The sequence below is a fragment of the Halictus rubicundus genome, chromosome 3, assembly GCF_050948215.1.
Source record: "Halictus rubicundus isolate RS-2024b chromosome 3, iyHalRubi1_principal, whole genome shotgun sequence".
Classification (NCBI taxonomy): Eukaryota; Metazoa; Arthropoda; class Insecta; order Hymenoptera; family Halictidae; genus Halictus; species Halictus rubicundus.
In genome coordinates, this window is record NC_135151.1 from 2,633,120 (window position 1) to 2,659,649 (window position 26,530).

At 39.1% G+C, this 26,530-nt stretch overlaps 2 protein-coding genes across 2 annotated transcripts in view; both read right to left on the reverse strand.

The window, feature by feature from the left end:
* Positions 1-21,076, reverse strand: part of Dcma (decima) — a 43,323-nt gene extending 22,247 nt beyond the window's left edge. The window contains exons 1-3 of the mRNA XM_076784795.1: positions 20,638-21,076; positions 16,443-16,999; positions 14,619-14,785 (exon numbers count right to left, since the gene is read on the reverse strand). Coding sequence (XP_076640910.1) covers positions 14,619-14,785; positions 16,443-16,568 — 293 coding nt within the window. The 5' untranslated portion in view covers positions 16,569-16,999; positions 20,638-21,076. The remainder of the gene's footprint in view (positions 1-14,618; positions 14,786-16,442; positions 17,000-20,637) is intronic.
* A 3,066-nt stretch (positions 21,077-24,142) lies between these two features.
* LOC143353006 (uncharacterized) lies at positions 24,143-26,096 on the reverse strand. The gene is made up of 3 exons (XM_076786100.1): positions 25,934-26,096; positions 25,548-25,810; positions 24,143-24,157 (listed from the first exon to the last, which is right to left on the reverse strand). The coding sequence occupies exons 1-3, from the start codon at positions 26,067-26,069 to the stop codon at positions 24,143-24,145; spliced, it is 414 nt and encodes a 137-aa protein (XP_076642215.1). The 5' UTR covers positions 26,070-26,096.
* Positions 26,097-26,530: the final 434 nt, after the last annotated feature.

Genomic DNA, 26,530 nt, shown 5'->3' on the forward strand with positions numbered 1-26,530 from the left:
ACCACTGGTTCAAGTGTGAAAAAATTTGAATAAATATGGCTGTATTTTACGTTTCTTCATGTTTCTCTTTGAAATTTCGTTTTGTAATTCACGGAGCCGCAAATCTATTTATTGTACTATTCATTATTTTAGGTTCATAAAATTGCTGGATATTCTTTAGACATTCTGAAGTAAGGGTCGCTAGCGAAAAAATGTATGTATATGGAAAACTCCTAAATTCTTGTCCATGATGGCCTAAACATGGTTAGATGGAAGGTTCCCTGGCAGGAATGCGATGGCGTATCTATATCTTGTCCAATGAGACGAGACAGTAGACGTAAACATAGGCGCTCGAGTGCGACAGAGTTGAAGTTACCCTTACAAGACAATTAGCAAAGGACGCACGCTGGGTGCTTCACTGCCTTGGTCTCGTTGGACAGAGCATAGGTACGAATGCGCGGCCGATTGGATCAGAGTGCAAGGGACAGGCCTCGTTTCACGCGTACTTTCGGCTACAGTCGAGATATTGGCTACAGCGGTCACACATACTATGTAGCGGGTGACGTCGAAGCCAAAACAATGGGACTACGGGCGCAGCTGTGGTGGGGATAGGCATACCTAACGGTGGGCTTCTCAAGAATGGTGACACTTTAAAAATGGCGAAATTAAAATGGTTTCAAGTGTACGCTGCACCGCGACATTGCCTTCTTTTTGACGGCAGACGAGCGGTTACGAGCAGTAACCGAGCAGCTGTACTTGTTGTCCTTACACCATGTACATATGCGACTGCCACATGATCTAATACAATTATGAATTGTTAGAGAAATTCACTTCACGGACCTGTTTTTAAAAAATCGGACACTTCAAACTTGACGAAATTAAAATTATTTGAAGTGAACGCTGCACCGCGATACATAGCCTAGCAGCACGGTTGGCGCACGGTAGAAGCAGAGCCCGGGAGGCTGTTAGGCCTATGGCCTCCCGGGCCCGGGTTCACTTGAAATAATTTAGTTTCGTCAATTTTGAAGTATCCACTTACTTAAAAACAGGTCTGTAGAGGGGACACTTGGGGCTATAACCTCATTTTTAAAAATAATACAACGTTTATAATGTTCTTTAAACATTCTGAAGTGGGGGTCGGCAGAGTTTGTCCTAAAATTGAAACTTTCACGTAGTAAGGAGAAAGAAAACACGAAAAGAGGTCCGTATTTTATTGGGGTATTGTGCAGTCGGAGTGTACAGGAAAGGTAAATACCATCATTAGCACAGAGGACATTGGTTTTTCCAAACCTGTCGGAGAATAGCGGTCGATCAGTCGTGCACTTACAATTGGCTACCTGAATCGCCGAACGTCGCGTCCTTACCTGGTTTTACCTGATTGAAACCTTGGAGGCTCCATAAATTAAAAACCAAAATTTCAAAGAGGCATCATCGAAGTACTGCTCTGTAACTATTATATTAAAAGAACTATGATATTCACTTTTTGACCTGTCAATCGAATCTCGAAGGATTCTTGGGGCTATAGCCTCAATTTTTTTCAAATTTTTACAAAGGTACCTGCTACGAAAACATAGCACTTGTTTAAAATAATTGCCAAATAAATGGTGAAAAAACATTTTCTCCAAATGACAACATTTTCGGTAAACAGTTTTATGTTTTCGCTATAAGCTTCCAAAAACTCATTTTCATCGGTGTGACAGTTCTAGTCTTATAATATAATAAAAAAAGGGTGACACGTATTTTTACGCGTCTGTAAAACCAACAATTTTTAAAACATCGAAAAGTCCATTGAGATTCGATTGATAGGTCATCATCATCGGTGAAGTAGTTTTTAAAATAATACAACATTTATAATGTTTTTCTCCCTTCGCCACGGCGACCGGGATCGCTGAGTATTCTTCGCAAGCATATTTCGTGAAACCCCGGGCCGGGCCCGGTCGGCTCTACCATAGGATCCTCAGGGGTATGCGGGGAGTAAACGGTGCTGGGGTTCTGGTAGCTAACCCCCGTGGTGCGCGGCACTTGGCCTTTGTTGCGAGCATCTTGAGCGCCTCTCAAGTCTGTATGGCATAGGGAAAACGTGCCCCGTTCCCGGTCCCGGTGAGACCCGTCTTGTATGGGTCGACCCTAAGGCGTCCGCTATTAACGGAAATACTGTCAATAGCAAATTTAATGATCATAGGTAGACTGCGGATCTTTATGCAAAATACAAATTTTCTGTATTAATTATAAGGTACTGCAATGAAATAAAAATTTCTTTAATCTTAATAACTTAATGATAATATGCCGATTAGTTCCGGAACCAATTCTTCCGTTTCAAACGCAGCATGTATCAATCAAGCATCGAGTGTATTGACACCAAAATAAATACAGGGGCGAACCCTGAAGTATACGAAAATCATTAACGCGAACTTTCACAATTTTAAAAATCTTCACTAATAAATTGGTCATGTTCAAATATTAGTAATCAAGAAAATATAGCTAACAAACAAATAAACACTTTTTGAAACTATGCTACCTTCTTTGAAACATGAAAAAAAAACTCAAAAGCGAACAAGATGTATCGAAGATGTTTTAACTGTAAAACATCTAGTAGAAAAATTGTTGACTTCTGACGAAGCCCAGGCTTTTACAAGAATAAGAATTTAATTTTTCAAATCGACTTTGACCGGCTAGATCGGCCACTATGGCGAAATATTAAAACGCCGTCGGCCCTGAAAGTAGAGACGAGAGCCGAGAGAGTGTTTCATTCGTAACGAGGCCGGTTCCGCTTGGCTTCTCGTCTCGCTGCGGCCACTTGCTTCCTGTTCGCGTAGAACCAGGACCGAGAGAAACGGCGAAATTAACGAAGTTCGTCGTTGCTGCTCACGAAACAGTAATCGTGGACCGGTCGTAAAAACGAGGGACCGACGCGACGTCGACGAGACGAGGCACAAGAAAAATGTTCCCTGACCGTTTTACGGCCGCGTAAATCGAGCCGAGGCCTAACCTCGACGCTGCCGGGGGCGGTTTGCAAAACGCTTCGCGTGACATTCCGCACCCGTTTTACCCTTTCACCGGACCGGACACGGGAGAAGATGACTTGTACGTGTTCTCGTCCGGACAACCACCATTATTTAGGTATCGTAAAAAAATCTAATAAAACGTCGGAACCGTGCCGGGCATCAATTTCGACTACCCTTTAAGAGGGCTGTATCACGCGAACGCAGCAAACTTTAACAATTTTCGTGCATTTCCTTCAAAACGATGCCATGTCTTACCTTACAATTTTCTTTGTAATTGATTTAGATAGGGTCACCTACGAAATGAATGAACACTTAAGCTGCATGTCTGTTGAAATTAGTATTAGCAATTCATTGGTACAGAGGAATAGGTTTTGGAATTGGTTTATGAATTATACAGGGTGTTCGCGATAATTTGTACCACCGTTTTTTTCGTAAAAGGTAAACATTAGAAAAAAACCGAAGAGGAGGTGGTTGTAGTATATTTTACTAGCAATATGATAGCGAATCTCAGTTTTTTGTATTTTTAATATTTTCCTAGAAACACGGGCGACCTTCATTTTTTTAAATGGAATGCTACATATTTGTTTACGTCATATGAAAACGGACATTGAGACGAGTTCAACCATGTAGTATACTATGGTCTTCAGGGCCATACAAGGGCAGAAATAGAAGAAATAGACTTAACATTTCGTAATATTGTATTTACTAGCATGTTCTAGTGATAAGACTGTTGTAGTGTCACTTGTTGTAGTGAATGTTTATGTTTTGAAAAGACAAGCCTGAATTTCTTTAGTTCCAGTAGAGTTGTGCGAAACAACCAGCCAAACCTTACGTTATCATTATGTCTCGTTATTCTACGCAGGAAAAAGTGGATGTGTTAAATATTGTTTACGAGTGTAATAAAAATTAGGGACAAAGTAAACTAGTGTACTAAGAAAGATATCCACACAAAAATACAACCTAATGAAAGTCAGTTTCTCCATCTTGATAAACGTTTCAATGAAACAGGATCTGTAGTACAGTCAAAACATCAGAGGATCCGTCGAATCACTCTTTCAGAAAACGAACAATTAGAAATACTTCTTCATTTTCAAGAAGATCCATCTACTTCGACAAGAAAAGTGACCAGACTAGGTGATATTTCAATTGCATCAACACATAAAATTCTACAATTGTACGATTATAAACTTTCCAAATATCACAAAGTACAAAGCAAATAACATGAACGATTCCAATTTTCATAGAAAAATATTATGGACAGATGAATCCAGTTTTGATAATAACATCATGTGTAATCGACATAATGCTCACTTTTGGACGACCGAGAATCCGAAATTGAAAAAACAAATAAATTTCCAATACAGTACAATTCAGAACAAATGCTTGGTGTGGAATTATTGATAACATTTTACTAGGTCCATACTTTTACGAAATAAGTATTTACAATTTCTAAATTGTGAATTTTTAAATTATTGGTAATCACTGCCATTGTTTCTCGTACGAAACATGTACTTCCAACAAGACGGGGCTCGTCCTCATAATTGTAGATCGGTAAACCATTTTTTACATAGTATGTTTAACGATAAATGGATCGGAAGATCCCCCGATTTGTCACCACTAGATATTTTTTGTGGGGACATATTAAAATATTGTTTACACTACACCACCAAGAAATTGGGACGATTTGCAAACTAAGATAAAAGAAGCCTATGCATAACTATCTAGTGCAAAATTGGCAGAAACTACCAGGAATGTAGTCAGCAGAACTCTTGCTGATGGAAGTCACATTGAACACGAGATGTAGTCTTATCACTACACATGCTAGTAAATACAATACTACGAAATGTTAAATCTATGTCTTTTAATTCTGCCCTTGTATGGCCCTGAAGATCATAGTATACTGCATGGTTGAACTCGTCTCAATGTTCGTTTTCACTTGCCGTAAACAAATATGTAGCATTCCATTTAAAAAATGATGGTCACCTTTGTTTCTAGAAAAATATTGAAAATACAAACAATTGAGATACGCTATCATATTGCTAGTAGAATATACAACTACATCCTCTTCGGTTTTTTTCTAATGTTTACCTTTTACGAAAAAAATGCTGGTACTGGTACAATGCCGGTACAGAGATAACGCAAGACATCACTTCGAAAGAGATTCATGAGAATTGATCAAGTTTTTCCTACCCTTAATGTCGCCGCCGTCGTTCTACCACCCCCGCACCGTGGGGCCGAGAGAATCGCACTTATCGTTCGCTGACAGTTTCGAAGCCGAGAAACTTCCCTTGTATCCGCGGGTTATCGCAGTTTACGTAGTTGCCGGGCGTGTTCGATCCCTCGGATACCTCTTGCTCTATTATACTCGTCGATTAATCGGAATAAAGTCTCGTCTGACAACGCGCCAGGGACTCGCGTCACAGACACTCGCCGTCCTTGCTGATTGGCTTACTCGAAACTGTTTAATGAGTTCGGCCAGCTCTCTCGATTGTGTACAGCTACAGCGACCACACCGTTGATATTCGTACACACTGCATAACAGAATAACTGTTTTAACCCTCGGGCTATTCTTACATTACAATCCCCCAGCAAAAAGTATTTGATCACATTTAAAAATCGCATAAATTTCTTAACATTGAACCAAACAACTTGACATTTTTTGACGTGTTGGAAAATTGATTGAAGTTTCATCGCAGGCTCAGATGAAACAGAAGAACGAATTGACTTCTAGTTTTTTCTTCGCAAGTCCGGCCAATAGTGATTTTTTCCAAGTTTTTTCACAATAAAAAGGAGTGCTTCAATCAAACGAGCTTCAGCATATACGCCCTCGTATCTCGCGGTTATCTCCGACCCCGCCAAGACGGAAAATACGTGAATATATCGGGACGGTAAATGTTCCGTGTAAAATTGCTTATAAACTTCCGCTTGGGAAACGGGAAACTCGATCGGACCAGCGAACGTCCAAGCGCGATATTTCCGAGAAAAATTGTCCCCGTTCGGAATCGTTGCGTCGACCGAGCTTTGCATAAACGTTTCGATGGAAAATCAGCGATACGTGATACGTGATCGACGCGTTAATTACGAGGCACGTGGAGTGTAGAACGGTTAGGCAGCAGGGAGGGAGGCTGGCAGTTTATCGACAGCGCACGAATTTTGCAGAAACACGAAAAGAAACGGGAAGTTCATGTCGCGGTGACGCGCAATCGATACCCGGGGTTAGCGTGATTCCAGATAGTTGGCACGAGATCCGTCCCCGGAGGCCGCCGGGTATCTCGGGCGGGGGCCCGGATGCTCATCGGGCGGCCTAACAGGGGGGGAAGGGACCACGTCGTCCGTTGCGTGGTGCCTTCGGATAGAGTAGGTACGGGAGGGGGCCGCCCCCCCCCCCAGGGTGGTATGCTAAGGCGGGGGCACACCGGATTGACATGCGCGCGCAGAACACGGGTGCCCCCAGGAGCCTAGGGACGGACGGGGAGGAGTTAGTGGGTATACTCGGCGTTGCACCAACCTGCCGAGGAGTCCCACATAACCCGGATCACCCCCCCGGGGGGTTCGGATATCGGTAACGAGATTACCTCTTCGAAAAAAAAAAAAAGAAAAAGATAGTTGGCACGAGATACGTTTATTATTGTATAATATTAATGAGAAGTCGGAGAGAAGAAGAGGAAGTTCGCGACGAAAAAACATTTTATCGACAAATCGACATTTCCGAATCTGATTTTCTGATGGTCACCAAAATGAGTTATGTCTTCTCTTGCAACAATGTCCGCCGATCCGATTTTGCGATCTGTTTCTTTCGATGATCCGCTAAGGGACGCAATCCCAGCGATCTTGCTGGGAATGGGTGTTTAAGCATCGCTTAAATCGCAATTAGCGTGCGTTTGACGTTCGAAACGCGGCAGAAATTATGCAGCAACGCGACGTTACGAGAAGGTCGTTCCGTGACGTGGGCGTGCTCGATCGCGCTTGTCTGCACGCATCCCAGAGCACTCGGCGCGGCAGCCTACCCCTCTCTGCGCGCGTGTTGTTATTAAGTAATTATGTAACGGGATGACATATAATAAACGAACATGTAACGTCCCGATTCAATTTGCACGGAGATTGCGCCGGTGCCGGCCTCAAATAATTGATTGCCACCGGAAACTTCCGGTGCCGAGTGTTTCAACCACCACATGGCTCTCGCAGCTTAACCGAGGACCCAGCGAGTGGAATATGCAGATTTGCGTTCGCTGGGCTCCTCCGCGGTTTGTATTAGATCGCGGGGAAATAAAGCGTAGCTTGCGCCAGTACATCGCCATCGTAACGTTAAGACGCTCCAAGTATTCATATTTATCGCGTCGACGTCGAGTTTTAACGGAGTCAAAGGGAATCCTAAAAGCCGCCATTTTGTGACGGTGAAATAGGTTCGGTCGCAGCATCGAGAGTCGATTTAAGAGTTAAACTTTGCTATAGCACTGAAAATTCTATTTGTTTTCTAATTATTACTGGATTTTAATTGATCCGTATGACGGTGAAAGATGAGAATATTTACGAAGCAATGTTGCCCAATGTTGCTTAATTGCTCTCGAAACTATTACAACCCCTCGTATCATGCGGCGCGAGCACAAAACATTAATTAATGACTCGTCGACCTCTTGATTCCGGACCCGGGAAACCGACTCATCGAAATTTGAAAAACGTATTTGCATTCTAAAGGTCGGGGAGCCGCTGGTTTGTTTTCCGAGCGGCGGATCAGCGACGGGAAAGAATTAACGAGGACCCGAAGGGAAAGCGGAGCTCATGAAACATTTAGATTTTCATTAGAACCGACGGCGCACCCCCCGGAGGAACATTTTTCAAAGACACGGAAATCTTTGGAGATTGGACCGCGGTCACTGTTCCCCGGCGAAAGAACACCAATCCTGCGGAATCGATAACATTCTTCGCCGTCGACTTCGAAACCGAAACCATTACTCGTGCTGTTTTTCACTCTGCTACTAGGATCTTGGATTGTTGATTAAAATGATGCTAGCAACGATTCCTGTTTCACATCAAAATTATCCACTCTAATCAATGGAGGAAGGGGTGGTAATGTGGCGCCAGTTTTATATTTCTTCCTAAAATCTGATTCACAATTTAAATATAAGGGACATCATCTAGTTATTACTAAACTGTGGATTACTAAAATGGGCTTTAAAAATGCAACAGCTCAATTAATATATATCGATGTTCAATTTTATAGAAGGGAATTTAAAAGCTATCTGCATTTTCATATAGTGACATTAATAACTATTACTAAACAGATGACGTAGAGCTACATAGCCATTCATAGCTACTACTAGTTGCAGATTTGTCTGCAAAATTAAAAATTGTATGCACTAATTGCAAGATATAGGAGTTACATACATTCAGTAAAGTCTTGATCTAAGCCGAACGGAGCTACACGATCTTAGTCAGTTCGCTTATTACCTCCACTGAGGGGCATAACCCGCGAGGTGCCAAGCAGCTCGACCTGCCTCGGTCGCCGAGCAGTATAAAGTGTAAACATGCCGCGTAATCCGATATCGGGTCGGGTATATCGGTGTGAACCACTACTGATCCTATTACAAATCTTCTTTATTTTTCATTGTTTCTTTATGGGACTTTCACCGACTTATTCGTGGCATTTTTCTGATTGATATGACACTAAACACCATATAATTCGAACTGTATTTAGTGGTCTAATTGACGGTATGTGGTCCTCTTCTACGTTCGGCGCGGTCGACGCGGTCACAAGAAAACGGTAGCGCTACACAATCTACGTCACAGCATGGACCCGAGGATTAGGCTTATTGTTAGATCAACACTTTACTGTCGTCCCTTTCTTTTTTTTTTTTTTTTTTGATAACTTTAATGAATTGAGAGTAATACAATATTTTAAAGCTTACATATTTTCACTGTCTTGTATTTGATCTACTAATTCTTGCTATAAATGTATAAAATCTGCTAATTATTACCGTAAACTTGAATGGGATTTCGATGACTCTGATAGTCTACCTAAGGGTTAACTGATTAAAACAAGCACTATATTAAAACATCATTTAGCAAGTTACAGCTTTTAAAAATTTTAGCGTTTAGTTCATTATTATGTTAAAGGGATGATATTACTTGCGGAATGAGGACAGAGTCTTACAGAAAAGACGGAAATGCATTCCTTTACCCGAACTTATTTTTTGTCTTTGTTACGACTCAGTAAATCAATGATCTAATCTATTCGTAGACTACGTGTAGACCATGCGTGGACTAATCAATAGTTTCAAGAACAGTTGGACTACTCAAAATATTACTGTACACGTGCTCACAGAATTTGTTTCTTTAACGTCCAGTTTGCATTCATTGTTGTATATAGGATCGATCGATAAATGTGAATAAATAATGTCTTTTATATCAATCTCGTGTAAAAACTTCGACCTCCAAAAGAAGACATTAAATAAATAGTCGGACGCTTGTAACGAACACTGCCACTTCGTGAAAACCTCAAACGCAGCACGTTACTGCTCGAGAAAAACGAGGACTCTCTCAGAACCATTTCACCCACACTATCGCGACTCGACAACATCCAACACGTTCCGGTTAACGATCTCGAAACAAGTGAACTGTCCTTAGATAGTATTATTTAGTTGACGGCCTGTTTTCCCTGCAGTGTCATCAAACAACCCCCTGTACGAGTTTCCCATTCTCCTCCATTTTCCATCATCCTCCTCTTCCATCTCCTCGAATTTCGTAAAACCTGTTCTCGCCCGCAATTACACAATGTAATTTTCTTCCTACACAGTTTAGTCTATATACATATCTGTTAAATAATTTATTTAGACCGAAATACTCTTCCCCACCTTCTGCAAATTAATTAAAATGTTGGGTTGAGTATAGTATCTCGTTGCGTTCAAACAAGAATCTGGAATTGTTGAACAATGAAAAACAATTTTCCTCGAAAGTGTGCAGTAGAATAAGCCATTATAAAGAAGTTCAAACAAAATCAATTAACCTTCGCACGTTTCTCAGAAACGGTTGCGTGAAAGATCTTAGGATAACACCACCCGTTTCTGCTTTACACTTTAAATTAACCAATTATGTTACATTTACATTAGGTTTGAAAGTGATACGTCTTACAATACACGCACAGAAATAAATCGAACATTCTACGGGATCTAAAGGGCAGGGAAATGAATTGTCTTCCCGAGGAACACGTGAGGATTAAAAATTGAGTGCCACGTCAATCATGTATGAGTAACAATATTTTTTGTAATCTAACGACAAAAAGCGGAATAGAATTTTTCATTTAACCCAACAGAAGCTGAAAAATTTTACAATTTTTCCAGCGAATCGTCAAAGAATCTTCCCTATCCGGTTCGCCGTCGAAGGCAGAAGAAGTTCGAAATTCGTTCCTCGGAAATTAGAATTTTTTTCGGAACGTGGCCGTTTTTGTTGCCGGTCGCTCGATCGTGAAACGATTCCGGGATCAATCACTCGTCGTTACGTCCGAAGGATCAACTTTTTCCTCCTGCCGCTCGGGCATTAACCGTAATTCGAGGGAACAAACGTGGCCATAATAGCTACGATAAATCCTCCGGGCACAATGGGAACGGACAATGCCTTTTATTTAAGGATTTCTGGCTCGCGGGAAACGCGTTTCCGTGTAGCATCCTCCCTGCAGAAACGGAAACCGGTCACGAAACATGTTTCTATAAACGCGGCCGGCCTCTTTGTAGTCGCGATCTATTTATCCCGTTAATTAAAATCTCATTAACCGGAAGCGACTCGGGTTGGCTTCATCCCCGCGACGTCCTCCGCGCCGTTTAACGTTCGACCGGCCTAACTGACGTAAACTGGTTAATCAATCGTCTTCGATTTCTCCTGATCCTTTCTTCGGGGAATTCGTAACGATGCCGCTGATTGATTGGTCACGGTCTTTAATCGAATCTGAGAGTTCCCACTGCGACCTAAACCGCGCGCTTTGTGTCTACGAAAGTTGCAGAATGAAATGTTCCTGCCGACAAAAATATTCTGCTTCTTGTTCGACTGCTTATTCATCAGAGTAACTCGATTTTCTGGGAAAGATATTTCACATATTTACAGTGGCGGCCATATATTGTACTTACGTACACTTCATATTTTAGCAGCAGATGCTACTAGCAGATGTGCTAGACTTATCGAATCCATGCTGCGAAGGTATGCTGCAGTTATCAAAAATAAGGGTCTATAATTATGAGTTAAAGAAACATATGAAAATGTAGGTGTATCGATGTCTACTTAACTATGTGTCGCCGGAAAATTTGAAAATTCAGTATAAAAATATAAATAACTTTTTAATTATAGTAAATTAAGGAAAGCTATTTTGGTATCTTATTATATATATTGTAAACTTAGAAAAAATATAATTGATTTTCGTATACATGTTTAACGTATAAGTGTACAGGAAATAATATTTAATTTTATTAACTGTACGTAAGTATATGGCCGCCACTGTATACTCGAACGAAAAGACGTTGACAAGATCGTTGTACGGGTCGAAGTTGTAAAATGAATGTCATTAATGAGAATGCGTGTGGTCATAAATACATAAAAAGTAAATCCTGCTACTCAAGATTTGTTCATATTATATTTGCAGCACATAATGTTAAACAGTAATTTTGAAAAAAATTATTAGATATTAGATCAGATATAGATCACATTGCTCAAGGATTGATCGACTGATCAGGTCTATTTACTGAGATATTTTATTCTAAGAAATCTGTAGGGCTGATTGACTTTAAATATAACTACTGTATTAAATAGACTGTCAAATAAATAGTCAAATAAATTTCAAACAATTGTTCAAGCTATGTTATATCTTGATAATATGTAGTGTTCCTCGTGGATCTCGTAACAAGGACGTTGGAATAATAGTAATAGTAATTAGTTAGGATTAAACAGCGCCCATGCTGAGCTCGATCAATTACTCGCTACATCGATTCTGAAAATGTTGCATCACTGTGTATCATCTTCACAATGCGCAATACTGGAAATACCCCGCTGCATTACGTTAGAGTTTACGTAAAATTACGTGCTTTAGCAACAATACGACGGGCAAAACAATTTTTTCACGACAAACGGTACCAACGTACACATTTCTGCAAACAAATGTCTGTTTTAAGCTTTCAAACGACGCGCCGTGCTCTATCACCAAAAAAAAATCATCGGCATTGTGCAATATTCGCACGACAGTCGACAAGACCGGCTGGGCCGCGACGTTGCTCTGATTGTCGTAACTGAATTGCATTGTCGCAAACAATCAAATAATTGACATGAAAATAACTAACAATATATTGAGAACATAAAAAAAAATATGTATGATACATATATAATTTACAGATGAATAGTGCTTGTTTAATACATAGACTGTCGTGCCACCCACACGTGAACTATGGAATTATTCGTCCAGACGTAAATATTCAGTTTCACAGATTGAATTATATAAAATTAAGATAGGTAAGGAATTAAATAAAACTACCCACGGAAGAATGTTTATAATTTCAATATACACAAACTAGAAATTCAGAAACCAGTCAATTGACCAACCACCGACCATTGGTAGGTTCAGCTTTAAAAAACCACTATTATCCGCGATTGGAACTCTGGCCTATACGCGCAACAACGAATGTCCGCCGGTTTACAGTGACGAGCAAAAGTGTAAACACACTTCGCTAGTTTTACATAAAACGTGATAATACAACCTATTTTTCAATTGAATAATAAAGATTAGGCACTAATAATTACAAAGTGAATAGGATAAACAAAACACAACAGTTTATTTTCGTTGATATTAACAATATACGGAATATTTATGGAAAATAAGGATTGAAGACAATTTTTACAGTTTTGCATTTTAATTTTTCTTTACTTTTTGTACTGCTTCTAGCCTGCGTGGCATACTATCTATTAAATTTTTAATCATTACCGGCTCAATGTTGTACCATTCATGTTCTGTCGTCTTTCACAATTCATGAACACCTGAAGGTGGATTGTCATATTTTGCTAGCCTTCTTTTCACAATTGACCACAAATTTTCGATTGGGTTCATATCTGGACTTTGTGCTGGCCACTTGATCACAGTAAACTTTTGATTTCCTAGCCAGGTTTTTACTATCTTTGCAGTATGCTTAGGGTCCCCGTTTTGTTGAAATACTACTTCGTGTTCAGCAAATTCAATAGAATTAACAACAGAAGGTAAATTATTTTGCAAAATATTTAAATAATGCTCTTTCCACATGATACCTTCTATCCGAACTAAGGTACCAACAACCTTTTGAGTAAAACAACCCCAACACATAATTGAGCCACCCCCGAACTTCATAGTTTCTTTTATGCTACTTGCTTGATTACTATTTTCGGATAAAGTCCAGTACCAAGACCTTCCATCGGATTCAAATCTATTAATTTTTGTTTCGTCAGGCCAACTCTTGTCCATGCTGTTGTCCACTCTTTGTATCCACGAACAAATTTGTTGCGAGGAAAAGATTTTACCACGCGGAAGTAGAAAGGAAAATACACGTTGGCTATAACTTATTCAGTGTTAAGAATATATATTCAACAAGTAGTTATTAATTAGATTAACAGTTGTACTTTTACTGATATGTATATAAGGTATAACGGTTTTATACTTTAAACGTTGGGATACTACGCACGACCACGACTAACTTTATTACGACGCACGTACGAACCACGTCGGCTTGGTTCGGTGACTCTCGGGTTGCTTCGGCATCCTTTTCCACGCACACAGAGATTACTTTCTTTACAAAATTTTTTTCGTAGTTTAATATTTTTGTTTGAAAGAGCTGGTTTGCGCTTCTTTCCTTTCTCTTTTAACCCGATTCTCTTTAAGAAGCGGCGAATGGTGGATTCACTTGCATTCACTTCAATGTTTTGAGCCGCGATTTTTGGAGTTTTATGACTTTCAGACCGAAGACGATGTGCAATTTCACGTGCAACTCTGTCAGTAACAAGTTGCGGTCTACCGTTTCTTGAAGAAATTGACACACTTCCATAGGATTTCTTTATTCTTGTAACCATCGTATGATTTACACCACATTTTACTGCAATTTGCCGTAGTGAAAAACCTTTATCGCACAATGAAATGATACTGTTTCTTTTATCTGCACTAAGTGGTTTCATTTTGACTTACGCGTGTCGACTAACTTTCAAATAGGAGAAAAACTGTGTAAACACCAGTCTAAACGTGTCTTACTACTGTTGGATATCGGTGTTTGTTGACAACTTCATTTCCCTAGCATTTATGTACTATCTTAACCGTTTCTGATAATAGTGCACAACTGTAAACATTGCTTCAAATCCGTATTTTTGTAAAATATTATATATATTGTTAATATCATCTAACATAAACTCTTATGTTTTGTTTATCACATTCACCATATAATTATTATTACCTAAGCTTTATCATTCAATTGAAAAATAGGTTGTATTATCACGTTTTATGTAAAACTAGCGAAGTGTGTTTACACTTTTGCTCGTCACGGTATCTACGCGACACAATAAAGATGAATTAACCATATAAAGTTTAATATTCGCAAGGTTATGTTGCAAATGTCGTCGAATGGTGTTCATGAATACGTTACATACCTCCGTACTTGTGGCAGTATGTGCTGGGATGTGGCCTTACACGCTTCTACGCAATTTCGACGTAGCCTGCGGATTTTCTCCCGCAGCTCCGGACAGTCGCGCGGCTGTCCGATGTTTATCAACAAGTCGCGGAATTGCGCTACCTGGCTGTTGATCTCCTCTATTTCCTGCGAACGAAAATCAGGAGCTTTAGCGACGCCATTCCGCCTCCCCCCCCCTTTTCGGAGTTACAATAGATCGGAAAATCACGAGGTATACCGAGCCATAAATCGCACGATTCGTTAAGCGTACGGGTAATCGGGATCGACAAAACGCAAATAGAATAATACTCGATCGAGAACGAGCCGGTGAATAGTTATAGCGTTTGCCGCGGGAAGCTTTTGAAAGACAAAAGGCTATTTTTTCGGCTTATAGCGGATTACCCTGATAGCTTTACGCCCACGAGGTTATAAATATGCAACAGGTTTAATGATATTGCCACTACCCTGTATTACTTCGTCCGATTTTAAGCGGCTGGGGTACTTGAACACCCAAAAACGGGCCGTCTTTCTACGAAAATTGGTATACATACGATCGACGCGAGTTCTACTACTTTATTTCAAGTGCAACGAAAACTGTGAGAAATTCTCAGTCCATGGGAAACAGCTATTATGAAAGATATGCATCAGTTTTCTTTAAAAGAATGACAAAATTATTGACCTTCCAGGACTTGGTGCCAATTCTCTACGCAAAATTCTGACACAATAATGAAAAAATTTTTTAAATCCCAAATTTCCTTTTAAAATGATTAGATGAACAGAATTTGATAAATTCTACAGAAAACTCTAAAAAGTGTTGTCTAGAAATAAATGCTTTTAAAATTTATAGTCTGTTGTACCAAGAGCTTGCACATTTCGTATTTTATTTTTAGTAGCTCTCGTTAAATCATCAAAAAATTTTTTGAAAAATCTTTTGAAAGTTTACAGTATCCGAACCCCTTAACTGTCATTGTATTGGCTGTACCGAATACAGTTATAAAACCTCGCTAAATGCCAGAAGATAAAGATGTCATTTCTCACGATAGATTTTAGTTTTACAGAAGCTCGAGTTTTTCATTAATCCCAATTTCGGTGAACGCGATCCATCACCGTTAACACCTCGACTGTCGCGTACGCACTGGCACAATTTTTGGTGATATGTTAAATAATTTAACCGGACGGTACGACAATCGATAGAACAGTTAAGAGCTCTAACCAGTCCCAAGGTGGTTGAAATAAATAACAACTATCACAAATATTTGCTCGCTAGTATATTTGCCAGTGTTCATGCATTATTCCATCACCTAATCTGCAAACTATGGCCGCACGAACATTCCAATTAAACTCGACGATGTTTAGACGTTGTTATTGCCCTCCCCCACCCCTCCACGGCAGACTAGAATATCTTTGATGCCGGCAATTTCACAGCAGCCGAACTGATCAAATATTATTCTCTGCAGATCTATTTCCTTTTGCCTTTTACAAACACCACTTCAAATTACAAAGGGTTGAAACAATGAAGCTCCAAGGCAAGAGTCGTGTGACATTTACATTCCATTCTAACTAGCTAATATCTATAACCGCGATTTCACAATGAACCTTCTACCGCGGAACGTCTCCAGGTTTTTTTTTTTAAATAAAATGTTTGTTTACTGAATCCGTGAGTGAATCATTTCCATTTATTTCCATCTGCTTGACAGTCTGGTCAGGACAAAGTCCAACGAGATTCTGCAGCGGCCAACGTTACGATTCAGAAACGCGAAAAAAAAACAAAAAAAGAAAAAAAAAGAAACTGTGGTAACATTACCATAAGCACCGCTTTCTCCGGCTTCTCGGTTTTCTCATCTTGCGCCTGGGCCTGCGGCTGAGTCTCCGCCGACGTCTGCGTTTGCGTTTGGCTGTTGCTGACCGACGGTATCGGCGACTCTGTCATTATTTCACTACAGGCTGCGCCGTTAGATTGCTAATTGCCCGCGGGGCAATTAACAATGCCGCGGGACGACGGTACAGCGAACCACAATATCGCAGCGGGTCTTTGGATCTGCGCGGATGGCTGCTCGGTTCACCGTTGCGATAAACCGCGGAACGATTGTCCTTGAACAGGACGAACACGGTCCCATGAATTCGATATCCGCAGTTTTAATACCTCCTGTACCGTGGTGAGCAACTTCCCCTGGTATTCACGAAAGTCAACGAGAGACACAGTTTCGTTGCGATTAGTTTTATTGAACGGCTGTCTTCGACGACGTTTGAGGACGCGGCAAGCAGCGACGATCGTCTGACAATGTTCTGTCAGCAACATCGCCACGCGAGGTGTACGAATGCTCGTGTTTGAGACTCTTCTTCGGGAATTCTAGCTTATCCCTGTTACGTGAATGTCAACGCATTATCTACCGGCGATTATTTCATCATATTTTTGTGGCACTTTTCAACGGATCTTTGAACAGTGACAGCAATTTCAATTGTAAACCGACAGATCGGCAACGTCACCTAAGAATTTCGTTTGGGATTACAATGCGAAAGAGGATTTCTAAGCTTCCTTTTGGCACAGCAGAATTATTGAAAATCCTAATAGTAGGCTTCAAATCATAATAGTGACTTTGAAATCCGAGACTCAAATTTGACATCTGGAGGCACGGGATGGTCTGTGCAATTTTCGGCGAGAAATAGTTAGGAAAAGATAGCGAAGTATCGAAATCATCGGTTCGATAATGACGAGAACACGAGGAGGATCGATCAGGATGGAAGTCTTCTTTCGGAATTTAAGCTTATTCCTGTCACGCGAAAGTTAAGGAAGACCCTTGGAAAATGAACAGGGAAGACGGAAGATAGTGGCAACGCAATTTCAAAACTTGTAGATACGTAGTAGCTGATGAAATCTCCGGTGAAGTACAAACAGGAGAAAGTAGAAAAGTATCAAGATTACTGGTGGCGGGTACAGAAAGAGGATCGATCATGAGAAACTCTCCTTCGGGAATTTAACGAAGCCTGCCCTGCCGCGTGAGTCTTAATCTTTTAACCCGGAGGGATAGATTAACTCGTCTTTTATGTTCGTTATCTTTTTTGAAAAACTGTTGTCTTTCGTTTCGTTATAACTACGTTAATACAGTCGGTGTACAAAGTACTCGTACACTCTTTAACATTTTGACTGCACACTAGAAACCTCAAAAATTCCATAAAATCAAAGTAAGTTATTTAATGAGATAAAGATTGGAAAAATTAAATGTATGATATTGAGTAATCCTCCAACTTTGTTGCATTTTACAGATCCTAATCTAATTTGGTACAATGACTATATTAACGTAAAAATTCATTCTAAAACCTGAATAAATAATTTCGTCACCCACATATGTGTGACATGGCAGTCAACGTGTTAAAAACAAATAACTTTTTTAAAATTGGAGCAAACGGATTGAATTTTTTGGAGATGATAGAAGGATTAATTTACTAAGTAATGCATAAATAATTTTTTTTAATTGCTATTGGTCGTAATTGCGAAGAAAAAAGTAGAAGTGACGATTTTTAAGTTTTTTATCTATGTCTGTAATGAAAATTTAAAAGGTCCCTTTCGTAGATCTAACAATAAGTAAGTTACATGCATACACACAGTTTCATTGTAATTGGTTGACACATACAAACACTATAGGCTTTTGTGAGTTATAAAAATCTTTGAATTTAGGGTTTAACCCTTAGCACTCGAATAGCGACTGTAAGGAGCCACTAAAAATTGATGCATCATTATTCAAAATATTTTTCACGTTATTAAATTTGTTTGTATTTAATAAATTACTAAACACTTCAGTATTGTACGAGTAAATTGCACCATTTTCGTATGTATAACATGAAAAAAAATATATGGAAGGAAAATATTCTAGGTCGGAAGAAATGTTTCGTTTTGGAGTTGAAATAGCTTCGAGTGTAAAGGGTTAAATCGCAGTTTCTTAAGACTTTTTCTATCTTCAAACAATTATTAAAGAGTCTACGAATACTTTGTACACCGACTGTATAAATAACATTTCAGTTGTGTTTCGGCATCGTGAGCTCCCAAATCGACAAGTCACCTTAGCACGCCACGCACCGGCGATTATTTCATAATTTTTAAAAGCCCATGGTTCAGACTGGTTAGAGACTTTTTAGTGGATTCTTTTGCGAATCGATTGCGAGCCAAGAAATCCCGACCACTATCGTCATCTAAGAATTCCAGATTATAACGTGAAAGAACATTTCTAAGAATCCTTTTGGTGCAACTGCTGAAAATCCTGTCAATACGATTCCGGTAGGTAAAGCGTTAAGATCGAAGAACTAAGAAGGATCACGAGGACAAGGAAGACAGAGAACAGACTGAACAGACTGAATGGAGAAACCTCGAGACACGAAGTAACCGATGAAATCTTCGCCGAAGGAGAATCGAAAAGTATCGAAGTATCCAGATCACTGCTTAACTGGCGGGAACAGAAAGAGAATCGATCTGAATGAGACTCTTCTTCGGGAATTTAAGCTTGTCCCTGTCACGTGCGTATTGAGCCAGAAGGATGCTTGAGGATAGGCTAGGAAAGACACAGGTCACACTAAACACTAGACCGTGGATCTTTATGCCGAATGAAAATTGTCTGCATCAATTGTGTGATACAGGAACCAGATAAGATTGTCCATTCGTTCTTCAATCATTTCAACAAGATGCAAATAATACTTCCATATTGATATATTCTTTTAAATTTGATCTACCCTTAAATGCAAAAAATCCTACGAAATACAATTTCAAAACCCGGGATACAAGCTTATAGGATCTTCGGGTAATTATTTACAATAGGGTACTCCTTTAATTTTAATGACCCGAAGGTCACGATGAAGGACCTCAAAAACCAGAGGAGTACCGTTTTGTAAGTAATTACCGATCTTCGGTCAAGAACAGCTGAGAGGATGTAAGAAAAAGTAGGTATCGAAATCGCTGTATTATTGATGGCGGGAACAAGAAGAAGACCGATCAGAATAGAACTCTTATCCAGCAGTGTAACGAAGTTGGATAGTGTCACATGAACGTCAGCTATGTAAACACAACGTCAAGACCCAAGATACAAGGCAACCTATAGGATTCTCGATCAAGGACAGTTAGGACGACGTAAGCAGGAGAAGATGCTGAGATGACTGCATCATTGGAGACAGAAACAAAAAGAGGATCGAGTCCCTGTCACGTCAACGTTAAGTATAATGACGACGGGGAAGATGAAGGATAGGGAAACTGAAATTTCTAAACCTGGGAACACGAGGTATATAGCTGATAAAATGTTCAGTCAACACCCATCAGACGGAGGTAGCAAATACATTGAGTATCATTGATTCATTGGTGGCGGGAATACAAAAAATATTGTACTAAACAGAATGAAGCTCGTTCTTTATGGATCACGTGACTCAGGGTAGACAAGGAAGATAGAGGATGCAATAAATACAGCTTTAAAACCTACAAATATCAAGCAGTCGATGGGATCTTGCAGAACAGTAATGATCTTTGGAGCACAAAAGGTGTCAAACAGGATGATGTGTGTTTTTATGGAGGTTGTCACAAGTACTTTGGAATGATGGGGAAGGTAGAAGATGGAATAAACGCAGTTTAAAAACCTTTGAACACGAAACAGCCCTTGGCGTCTCGCAGAGCAGTTACGAGGGAGTAGCAAAGTATCGAGATCACCGATTTACTGGTGGCACGGACAAAGAGGATTTTATGAAACTCGTTCTTCATGGAGAATATCACGTAAACTTAGGGTAGATACGAAAAATACAGGATGCAATAAATACAGCTTCAAAACCTGCAAATATCCAGCAGTCGATGGGACCTTGCGGAATAGTTATGAGGGATGTATATCAAATTAGCGAGATCACCGATCTACTAGTGATTCGAGCACAAAAGGTGTCGAACAGGATGAGGCGCGTTTTTTATGGAGATTGTCATACGAATTTAGGATGGATGGGGAAGGTAGAGGATGCAATAAACACAGTTTCACAACCTGTGAACACGAAGCAGCCCGTGGGGTCTCGTAGAACAGTCACGAGGGGGTAGCAAAGTACCGTGATCACTGGTTCACTGGCGAGAAATGGGATCGAGATGAAACTCGCGCGAACACGGATCAAGATCACGATGATCAGTGCTTCTGGCGGCGTGGACGGGGTAAGATACGCTGTTGGATCGAGCGTAGCAGTCTCAGCAGGAACCTGGTGAAGGTAAACGTGGTGCCGCAGCTGTTGGGGTAGGTGGTTGTCGTCCTCTTCGTCGCTGGCTTCATGTTTCGAGTCTGAGGGCGAGAAGTCCCCTTGGATCGACGATCTCCCCTATCTTTCGGGGCTACCTCGATCCGCCAGAAAACCGGCGGGATGATTCTCGCCGAAGGACTCTCACCGCATCGTTTTCGAGAGAGCGCACTTCTGGCGGGGTACGGTATGCGCGCTGTGCCAGCACACGCGACAAACTGAAACGTGCGTTTCCGAGCTCTTTCACTGCCGCCACTCTCCTCCCCCCTTCTCTCTCTTTCTCTCTCTCCCTCTCTCTCTTTTTCAAACGACGGCGCGTGCTTACCTCTCCGCTTCTCCCAATCGTTCTCCCTCCCTCTTTCTCTCTCTCTCTCTCTCTCTCTCTCTCTCTCTCTCTCTCGGTCCTGTTTGAGGGCGCATGTCTGACTCGGCCTGTATGTCTACTACTGTCTAGCGGCTCTGCCGCTTCCTACCCGCTTGCGGACTGTGTGCACGCACGTTCCCGGACCTTTCCTAAGTGTTTGCTGGAGATGGGAACACTTTGTTCAAATGATAAATGGCGGCTGACTATGTACGAGGTACTTCGAAACTTGCCGGCCAGTTCTGCTTCTCGAGGTCCTCGGAATTGCGGGAATTTTGGTTTGTAGCGTCACAATTACGCCGGAAGACGATGCGCATGAATTTCGAGGATTTAATGCGTTGCCCGCTACACCAGTGTCCCGAGAAGTCACACGACATTAGAAAAACTTGTTTAATTCTTTAGCCCCCGAACGGCGCGCCGGGAATTTTTCAGAGATACAGTGAATCGCAATAATATTATTCGGATACTGTTAAAAGGACGATAACTTTTTTTCATTGGACCATACGATTTGGGTTTTTTTGAGAAGTTAAGACTTGACTGTAATAAATTTAAGTGTTAAGGAGGTATTCTGTTCTAGAGTGCAATTCTTTAGGCTGTTCGAGGATTTTTTCAGGAAATCAAGAAACTGCTTGTATCCCCTTTTTGTAAACGTGTTTACAAAAACCGAAAATAACCACTAACCGAAATATACCGAAAATATTTGAAATTGGAGAAATTTTTTTTGAGATGCTCTTCGAAGCACTAATCAACGTTGAATTGGCACGAAGACAATTATTTATTTATATCCAGGTACAGCCTTCAAAATCTGAATGGTATCACCATTCAACCCTAGTGGTATAAAAACGGGCTGCGTGATCGTAGTTATCATAGCGTGCCTGGTCGGCTTCAACGTTTAAAATTTTTTTGTATAAATTGTTATCTTGGAAATGCAAACAGACGTAACAGCTGAGAATAGAGATTTCGGTGTACTGTGATTATATTTTTATGGAAAAAGAAGTAATTGTTATAAGAACGTAGAAATTTCCTATTCGGTGATTGATGAATCAATATAGTTGCTGTATTTGATATTATGAAAATTTTCCATTTTCCTTCTCCAAATTGAAGAGAATGTACAAAAATTCTTTCTTGGTCTATAATAGCTTTTATTTTTTATATCTAGGTAGGTTCTATGCTTTTAGTCTTAGCGTGCACGACCGAGATACGATCTTTTTCGGCACCACTGATACATACATTTTAATTATGTTTACGGTATCAAGTATGCTATTTTGATCGAGTTTCTAGAAAAGAATATCTAAAATCACTCTCGAATGGCTTAGATATGAATTCAGCAGGAACAACTCAATGCGTATATCTGATAAAGCCTGATGGATTAGCACGATAATCGCACGCCCACTAATTCACGAACGCGCGTTAAATATTTTACCAACCTAGATCCTAAACAAAATTTATTCAATATGCATGAAACTTTTTTGCTGAAGCATGAAGTAATACAAACCGTACGAAAAAAATAATACACAAGTTTCATTTTTATTTCTCGCAAAATAAAAATTGTATTATTTGCGATATACGATAGCTGCATATACATTCATTTGTTTTATTAATAATTTTATAGAGTTGAAAACAGTGTATTTTTAAATTTTTTAAATGTTTTTACTGTTTCGTATGTGATAGATTCATACTTGTTAATAAAAGCATAAAATCCGCAGAGTAATCATAACATATAAAATATATAACGCTCCTTCAAACCTTCGTTTCCGAAAAAAAACTAAAAATTCTAGCACTTCCACTTGAAACAATGACGCACAATTCAAGTATCAGACAACTGACCTAAATACAGTTTACCATTTTCATCTTCGCGAGCGAAATCACTGTATTTAAAACAAATTTCGCAGAAGCCTGCGTCAAGGAAAGGTCTGCCCCGACTCCCACGTACCTTACTGGAGAAGATCAAAATAGAAGCTATTATTCCGAGTTCCCAGAACCGGCTGATATATTAATTACGTTCACTGATTTAATTGTTTCGTTTTTCCGTAAGGTACGAGCCTGTGCGACGGGGGGCGCCTGTGTATTTTATACCTGCACCGTGTAAAATTTCAAACCACTTAACGTGGAACATGCGTGCATAGCCCGCGTAACTTCATTTACGCACAGCGTTACCATCGTTACACGTTTAACGAGCACAGGTCTCGTATTCGTTCGTCACATTAAGGCTATTAGGGTCTAGAAGTTTGAAAAAATCTCCATACAATTTCCATCGAAAAAAATTCTAAAAATACCCTTTTAAGGGAAGTTGAGAGTCGGCGAGTAGTTTCTCTCATGTCCACGGCCGGGCGTGCTGTCATCTTCCCTTGAATGCATGCAGTGTGTATACTGGGGAAAAGGTGAATGCGACGCAGAAAAGGGACGATAATGCGATGGGGAGAAAAAATTACCTCGAAGGAAAGACGAAAGGATTTCGGTGCTGGCCGCCGCCGCTTTAGTCGGCCGTGGAGCAAAGTCCACGGTCAAAAAGAGGCTAATATCGCTTTAAAACGGAACTCAAAGGCAGTAATAACGCTTCAGTCTTTCGGGTGATATTGTAATTATGCGTCCTACCGGTAGAACGACCTGCACGTGCAACTTGCAACCAAGTGCAGCGTACTCCCCAAAGAGAATTCACAGCAACCGCTTCTGCGAAATTAGGACCGCGTGTGTACAGTTAACTTTTTGTTCTTATTCAGTGCTATTTATTAATATACTAATTTCTTCGCATAGCGTGGCAACCAAAAATGTAATTATCTGCAGAGATTAAATTGTTCGCTTTTTCAGAGATTGTTCGAGAACTTTATAAGCTTTAGACTTTTTCAGAAATAAATGCACGAGCTGACGAAGAAAAATTAATCATCTGAAATGGAATCTTATTTTTAGTGATGGTATCCCTAGTAGCACAAAATATTGGTTAAATATTTTTTTCAGATATTCAATAAATATTTTTTGAGCCACACTTTTGAATATGAAATAAATATCAGATTGAAATATTATATACAGATACAGGAAATATGAAATAAATGTTAAAGAAATGTAAATTAAATATTCATCAAATATGAAAGAGATATTTAAAATACGTAATGTAAATATTCAGAAAATATACAATCAATATTTAAAAAATGTAAAATAAATATTTCTGTTATATTCTATGAATGGTTAGTCTATATTTTTTAAACGTTTATTTTACATTTAATGTATGTGTATACAATATTTGAATCGAATGTTTGCTTTATATTAAAATGTGTGGCTCAAAAAATATTGGTTTGATGTTTGAAAAAATATATTTAACTCACTTTTATATATTTGGTTTGCTAATTGTGGTTCTCTAGATCGGGATTTAGTGTTTTTTTTTATGTAATGTTAAATATGTATCTTTTAAAACTTCGATTCCAAACGCGAACTGAAGATATGGGCACACGTGAGCGCGGCGCGGGCATTCCTTGGAGCGGTCACCCATCCATCCTCCTTGTGACGTGGCCTACGGTTGTTGTACCTCGGTGATCTGTAACGTAGTGGTGTTCCTACCCCTTCGGATCATCAGATGAAATCATTTTGCCAACATTTCAATTTTCACTAACAATACTAGTGGCACCATAAAAGATACACTACCTTTCAAAAGTGTGGAAGGAGCTGTGAACAGAATCTTATGGAACTTTATTGTTTAAGATTTTTTATTATAATCAAAGTATGACTTTCTCTGAAAATTGAATTTAGTAAAGCGAAAGAAGCTAGGGAAAAAAGGCAAAGGAACAAATGATACATATATAATAATGAATACGGATTTGATGGCATATTAATTTAACTTTTATTGAATACGCTTGAAATAAAGATATATTTTATATATATTTATAAGCTTACAGCCTTGACTTGGCTGTCGCTAAAAATAAAGACACGCATTGTCTTATTTCCACCTCCGTAATTGTAGTTTGCCTTCTTCTTGTGGCAGCTGTGAAATTAAAAATGAAACAAAATACATACATATGTATTACGTATAGCTCGTGGCAATACATAAAAGTAATAATTATAGTTACTTACTCATTACAGCATCATATAATTTTAAATTTACAAATGATAATTTTTTCTTCTTTCCTTGTCCGGAATAATTCGTGGCTACTTCATTTGTCATAATTTTCCGAAGCATATTATAAATAATTTTTTTGTTGGTGTCTCCACCGACTAAATATAACAGTTGTACCTGAAAAATATATGCCATTATTTATTTGATGTCAACATTACAGATTATATATATGAACCACATATCAAACAACAGTAAATACAAACCAGCGAATTAAATTGTTCTGTGTGTTCTGATATCATCGTATCAAAATCGTTGATGGCAACTACCGACGCTAATGGTAATTGATTTAGAAAATTATTATCTAATTCGTCATGGCTGCTTCCACCCGTTACTCTAACATTTAATAATCTTTCAATATTCTCTAATTTATTTAAAATTAATTTTACGTCGTATTTTATTTCGATATATTGCCGACTTAATGCGGCCAATTGTCCCTCATCCTTATTTGTTGTTATACTATGTACATCTGTGGAGAATATCACAAAGTATTATTATCACCTTAAGTTTATTATCTTATTATATGTATAATTGATTACTATTTTGATATTTATAATAAAGATTTAGCATTTTTGTCTATTTTCCGACTTACTTGGTGTTTCTATTTGCGATGGCTCAATTGGTTGGCTTTCTTTCGAAGAATCAGATGAATCGGATGATTCGAAAATAATGCGCTTTTTGGATATATTGTGTTTTGGAATTTTGGATACTTTTCTCGTTGGCGACATTTTAAAAATTATATAAAATAATCCTTAAAAATATAAATTTATAAATACCTCAATTAATATTTACTTTAAAATAACGTAATTAAACTTAAATTTAATGATACTGATGAAGCAGTTCACATGCTACGAAATATGAATGGCATTTAACTACGAATGATTTGTACAAAATTTCATTTAGTTCGTAAGACAAGATTTCATCAGTGAATTTATCAAATTTAAATAATCCTATTATTTTGGATTTAATAGGGTGTTTATAAAAATTTTTTAAGTTCGTTGATAATTTCCCAACTATTCTGTTTTCTAATATGTCTGTGACTTGTAGGACATGTCCATTTTTTAAAAAGACATAACGGTCACAAAATCCATACGCTTTTAATTTAAAATAAGGAAGTTGTATTGTTTTTCTGTTATTGCTGATTGTAATCCTTATTTGTGTATTAATATTTTCCGTGACTGTAGGCATT

Bases quoted from the DNA above. Each gene is read 5' to 3' on its own strand.
- LOC143353006 (XM_076786100.1), bottom strand. From the start codon at position 26,069: ATGTCGCCAACGAGAAAAGTATCCAAAATTCCAAAACACAATATATCC. The intron at 25,811-25,933 runs GTAAGTCGGAAA...TATTCTCCACAG, and splicing joins ATCGCAAATAGAAACACCAA to ATGTACATAGTATAACAACA.